This window comes from Etheostoma spectabile, unplaced genomic scaffold (assembly GCF_008692095.1).
Source record: "Etheostoma spectabile isolate EspeVRDwgs_2016 unplaced genomic scaffold, UIUC_Espe_1.0 scaffold340, whole genome shotgun sequence".
Classification (NCBI taxonomy): domain Eukaryota; kingdom Metazoa; phylum Chordata; class Actinopteri; order Perciformes; family Percidae; genus Etheostoma; species Etheostoma spectabile.
The window spans coordinates 1057405-1062275 of record NW_022605588.1 but is presented as its reverse complement, the minus strand read 5'-3'; the positions used below and the strand labels follow the sequence as shown (position 1 = coordinate 1062275).

At 44.8% G+C, this 4871-nt stretch overlaps 1 protein-coding gene across 2 annotated transcripts in view; it reads right to left on the bottom strand.

Moving 5' to 3' along the window:
• The window catches only part of nr1d2b (nuclear receptor subfamily 1, group D, member 2b), a 37229-nt gene that overhangs the window by 25138 nt on the left and 7220 nt on the right, over positions 1-4871 (bottom strand). For both annotated transcript variants that reach the window (XM_032511249.1, XM_032511250.1), the window contains 2 exons: positions 3106-3830; positions 787-972 (listed from right to left, as the gene is read on the bottom strand). In XM_032511249.1, the coding sequence (XP_032367140.1) occupies positions 787-972; positions 3106-3830 (911 nt within the window). The remainder of the gene's footprint in view (positions 1-786; positions 973-3105; positions 3831-4871) is intronic.

The window sequence follows — 4871 nt, the reverse complement described above, 5'->3', positions numbered from 1 at the left end:
GTTAAAAAGAGTACATGCTGCATCTTCCACTCCCCGGTTTGGTCTGTAGGCAAATTGAAACGGATCCAGAAGATCCTGGACAGAGTTCAAAAGTTCATCCTTCACGATCTTCTCTAACGTCTTCATAGTGAGGGACGTGAGTGCCACAGGCCTAAAGTACTTAAGAGACTCAGAAGCCTTTTTTAGGCCTTTTCTTTTTAGGTAGAAGTAGAAAGTGGCATGAAAAGACTACAGTAAAGTACCTCAACATTTGTACTTAAGTACAGTACTGAGTAAATGTACTTAGTTATATTCCACCACTGCCCTTTATTTACACAATGTCATCTTAACTTATTTCTAATAGATACTGACCGGAAAGGTGTAGGTTAAAGCGTTTGCTCATTACACCTACCCTTTTTACATTGTAATTTATTCATATTGTTATTTCACATTGTTCTTAGGTCCTTCAGAATCTTATCAGTCTTGTATGTAATGTATTATTATTAACAATTTCTGTATGTTATATGCATGGGGAGAGGGAAAGAATGGCAGATGTACTAATTCCAGGATTTCATTCAGTGACAGTTTGGTATAATGTCGCATTAAATTACTGCAACACGCAGTATTCAGGTGTTACAGTTGACTTCATGTTAACATGTTACATCAAGTCCCCATGTCATTTTTTATAAATTTGTTGAGCTGTTCTACAATCTTTCCACATAACCCCTGGTAACTGCATTGGTGCACCCCTGGTTAGGAATCACTGTTCCATGAAACAGAATTGTCCGAGGCTCGCGGTGGCTTTACCTCAAAGGTGCCCGCCTTCAGCAGGCTGACCTGGTCGTGCTGGGTCAGGTCTCTGAATCCGGGGATCTTCTTGGCAAACTCAACCACCTCCCTGACAGCAGGGGTGAAGCTGTGGGAGAACTCCTCCCACACCTCGTGGCCCGACCTCTGGGGGTCCACATAGGGAGAGGTGTTCATGGGACAAACCTGAGCACAGGACAGACGAGGAAAACATGAACACAACAAATTACAGTCTGTCAGACTCCTCGCATAGAGCTGTAAATATCTGTAAAAAAGATACAGCAGTGCCTTTCACTTCCTCTGTAAGCTTCAACCCTATGGAGCCAGCGGCCAGATTATTTCTGTTTTCATGTTGTACTGTAGCCTATCTGCTTAAAACTAAATTATACAATCAACTTCAAAGTTTGCGTCAATGGTGAACCAAAGATCATTGGTGAACGTGTTGCACACTCCTTTTAAACAATCCACAAGGATGGTGTCTGAAGAGATGCTGTTAGTGATTAAGAGTAGAGTAGAGAGAGTAGAGGAGAGAGAGTAAGAGTAGAGAGAGTAAGAGGAGAGAGAGTAGAGGAGAGGAGAGAGAGTAGAGGAGAGAGAGTAAGAGGAGAGAGAGTAGAGGAGAGAGAGTAGAGGAGAGTAGAGAGAGTAAGAGGAGAGAGAGTAGAGGAGAGAGAGTAAGAGTAGAGAGAGTAAGAGGAGAGAGAGTAGAGGAGAGAGAGTAGAGGAGAGTAGAGAGAGTAAGAGGAGAGAGAGTAAGAGGAGAGGAGAGAGAGTAGAGTAGAGGAGAGAGAGTAGAGGAGAGATCCCACACAGGCATGGCTTTACAGAAGAAATGGCTCATGTAACGCAAAATTAAATCATATCCATATAAACAACATTGCAGCGGCTGCGAGGACATTAGCACCGGTGCTTCCTAGAGGAGCTAACAGCTAACAGACGCTATTAGCTAACAGCTAACAGACGCTACTAGCACCGACTAGCACTGGTCACCGCTGTTGTCTGAAAAACAACAGACGGGACAAAATGTTGCGTTTACTGGTAACTGGTAAACCTTGATACCGACGTATAACCGACTGCTATCTGTTGAGTTGTCCTCCCGTCCCTCTGTCCTCTGGGACTGTCTCCATCTAGGAACTAAGCTGCACGGTGCAGGAACAACTGACTGGCTCATGAGCAGACGGTAGTAGCGGTAGTTGCGCTATGCAAAAAACCCGGAGCGTTCTATGAAAGATGCTTTAAAAAAAAAAATCAAAAATTACTATAAAATTGTGATTGTGATTAAATTCGATTAATTGTGCAGCCCTACAACAGGCTTGATAAATCTTTTATACATCAGTCTATTCTGTTGCTAATCCAAAATCTGTGGGCTGCCAATTAAGATCTGTATCCGAGGATATCATGAAACATGTTTCTTTGCCATGGTCATTATATCTTTATCTTTGTATGATGCTATGTGTGTATTTTTCTTTTTATTTCTTCTTTTGAGCGGAGCTGTTTGGTAATGCAAAATTAATTTCAGTGTAAACTGAATATCTATTGTATTCCACAGGATTCTTATTGCGTTTGTTTTGCTGCCCCCAAGTGGCCAAAACAGTTTATTTTTAGGAGGCTGTGCCACTGTAATGCTGTTTTTACAGGACCCTCCAAAAACAGCTGCTGCTGATTCCAAACTATATTAAAAGCTGTGCCCATTTATTGTCTACGTGAGCAGCCAGACAATGCATCCTTGTAGCACCGCCGCGACATTTGTGACGCGGATTGTCGAGTTGCCCGCTTCTCATTTGCATAAAGTTGAATCCAGGCAACTGTATGCAGATCAGGGGCGTCCAGCTCGACTCGCCACCTCTCAAACCTTTTAAAACTAACCGCTGACAGATTCAGCAACAGCATAACTCATTCAGAAACACATTTTTGGTCAACTATTATTATAAAATAAACAAGTCGCCATGTTGGTCTGTTTTGAAATCTGGGAGCAGACAGCCCCACGTGGCACATTAGTCCAATCAGCTGCAGCCATGGCGGTTGTAGGGGGGTGTAGTTTTCTGTGCTGATCAGTGGTCAGAGAGGAGAAACAAATAATAAAGAAGCAGCTGTCTGATGTTTTCTAAACGCCATTAATGTCTGCACTACACTTGCACCACAACTTATACTTTAATTTCTCTCATCTATTATTTTATTACTTACTGTTATTTTACATTATTTTTATCCAGCTGTATTTACTTTTTTTTTTTTAATTTTCTCTTCTGATTTACTTCTAAAAAGGTATTGTTAAGTGTCTTTAATTGAAATAAAGCCCACTGAATTTGTGTTGTGTCCTACCAGATGCATTCTGTTCCCTCCTCTCCACAGGGGCCCGCTGTAGGGTCCGCCCACGGGGCCCTCCAAGGGCGGAGCGCCAAAGGCTGCGTGTGTGTAGGCTGGACAGTTGCTGGCGGTGGCGGCCCTGGAAAGCCTGAAGGGGCAGTAGTTGCTGCTGTTCTCCTCCTGGTCCTGGGGCCCCAGGCTGGAGGGTGGGGGGGCCTGTGTCGCCATGGTGACCAGGTTGTTGTGGTGGTTCCAGGGGTCCTGCCACTCCTCGGCCCGGAGGTTAGTGGCGTAGTTGATTGCGGTGCAGTTCGGTGGGTCCGTGGCAGAGGGTGGGGACTCGGCCGCCAGGCTGCTGGGCTCCTGGTTGTACATGAAGGTCTCCTGGTGGGCACGGGTCACCGAGCCGATAACCTCCTCCTCGCCGCTGTCCGACCCGCCAAGCGACGCCGAGCTGGGACTGGTGTCCATGGCGATGGCAGGTTCGGGCTGGGAGCTTGGGTCTGACTGGCCAGAACTTGGCAAGGAGGAGGGTGGAGAAGAGCTAGAGGAGGCGGGGCCGGCGGTCCCTGAGGTAGCTTCGATGGCACCGGACGCCAGAGGTTTGCCGATTGGCAGCGTGTGGCTGGCGTGCAGCTGGCTCTGCAGCTGGCTGCTGTTCATCATGTTGTTCATGGCGCTCTGCATCTCCAGCAGCATGCGCTGCTTCTCGCGCTTGGGGATTCGGCCAAAACGCACAGCTGCAACAGCCAGGAGAGAATCGTTTCAGAAGGACTCAAATTTATTTTTTCATCATGATTATAGAGGTCAACAGTCCCGCCTACAGCAGGTTCCAGAAGTAAAAATTCACTGCAATTTCTCCATTGACAATTGGATTATAAGAAACAAAATTGTAATCGTCGATGGTAGACTAGACTAAGCTATCACACGACTAAGCAATTGTATATGTTCATATAGATGGCCAAAGTTCATGGAGCACCAACCTTGTTTGAAGAAAAAATGTCATTTATTCGCAATGTCTTGGATAAGTACTTCATTACCCACAATCCCACAGTGATGCCTCTGATTAGTGGAACCCATGCTTGTTAGGAGGGCGGGCTGTCAGTACCCAATCTGTGAGCATGCGCAAGATGAGAATCCTGTTGTCCGAAGATTTAAGACACCGCACAATTCACGATCTGTCCCACGCTTCTGTCGTTAGCCTCTGCTTGGAAGCTAACGTTAGTTTAGCTAACAACTAATTAGACTAACCGCTAGCTGACAGCTTGATTTAGCCAAAAATAATGTTAACTCAAACTAGACACTGGGAAAAGCAGGCTACAGCTGACGTAACAGTTGTTATATACTGTATGTTATTTTCAGGTTTTATTTTGAGGGTCTTTTAAAGTTATTACATGCTGTCTCAGCTAGCGGTTAGCCAGATTAGCTGTTACCTAAACAAACGTTAGCTTTCTTTATTCAGTGGTGCGAGGTGGTTTATGGGATAAGTAGTTCTTTCACTCGATAGTGAAAACATGTACACAGTCTTGTACCTTTGACTTTGTTTTTTCACTCTAAATGATATGTTGTCTGTTTATGAGTAGGTGGTAGCTGGTTGGCCTACGGCATGGTCTAAAACTCTTTATATAGAGATTTTTTCCAAACTTAAATGGGAAAAATGAATGGGAAATTTACTTCTGGAACCCAAGGTCCCTCGGAGGACCCATGGTTGTTGATCCTCATCTTTGTACTATATGTGTAATCATTGTCTTACTATGTGTGTGTGTGTGTGTGTGTGTGTG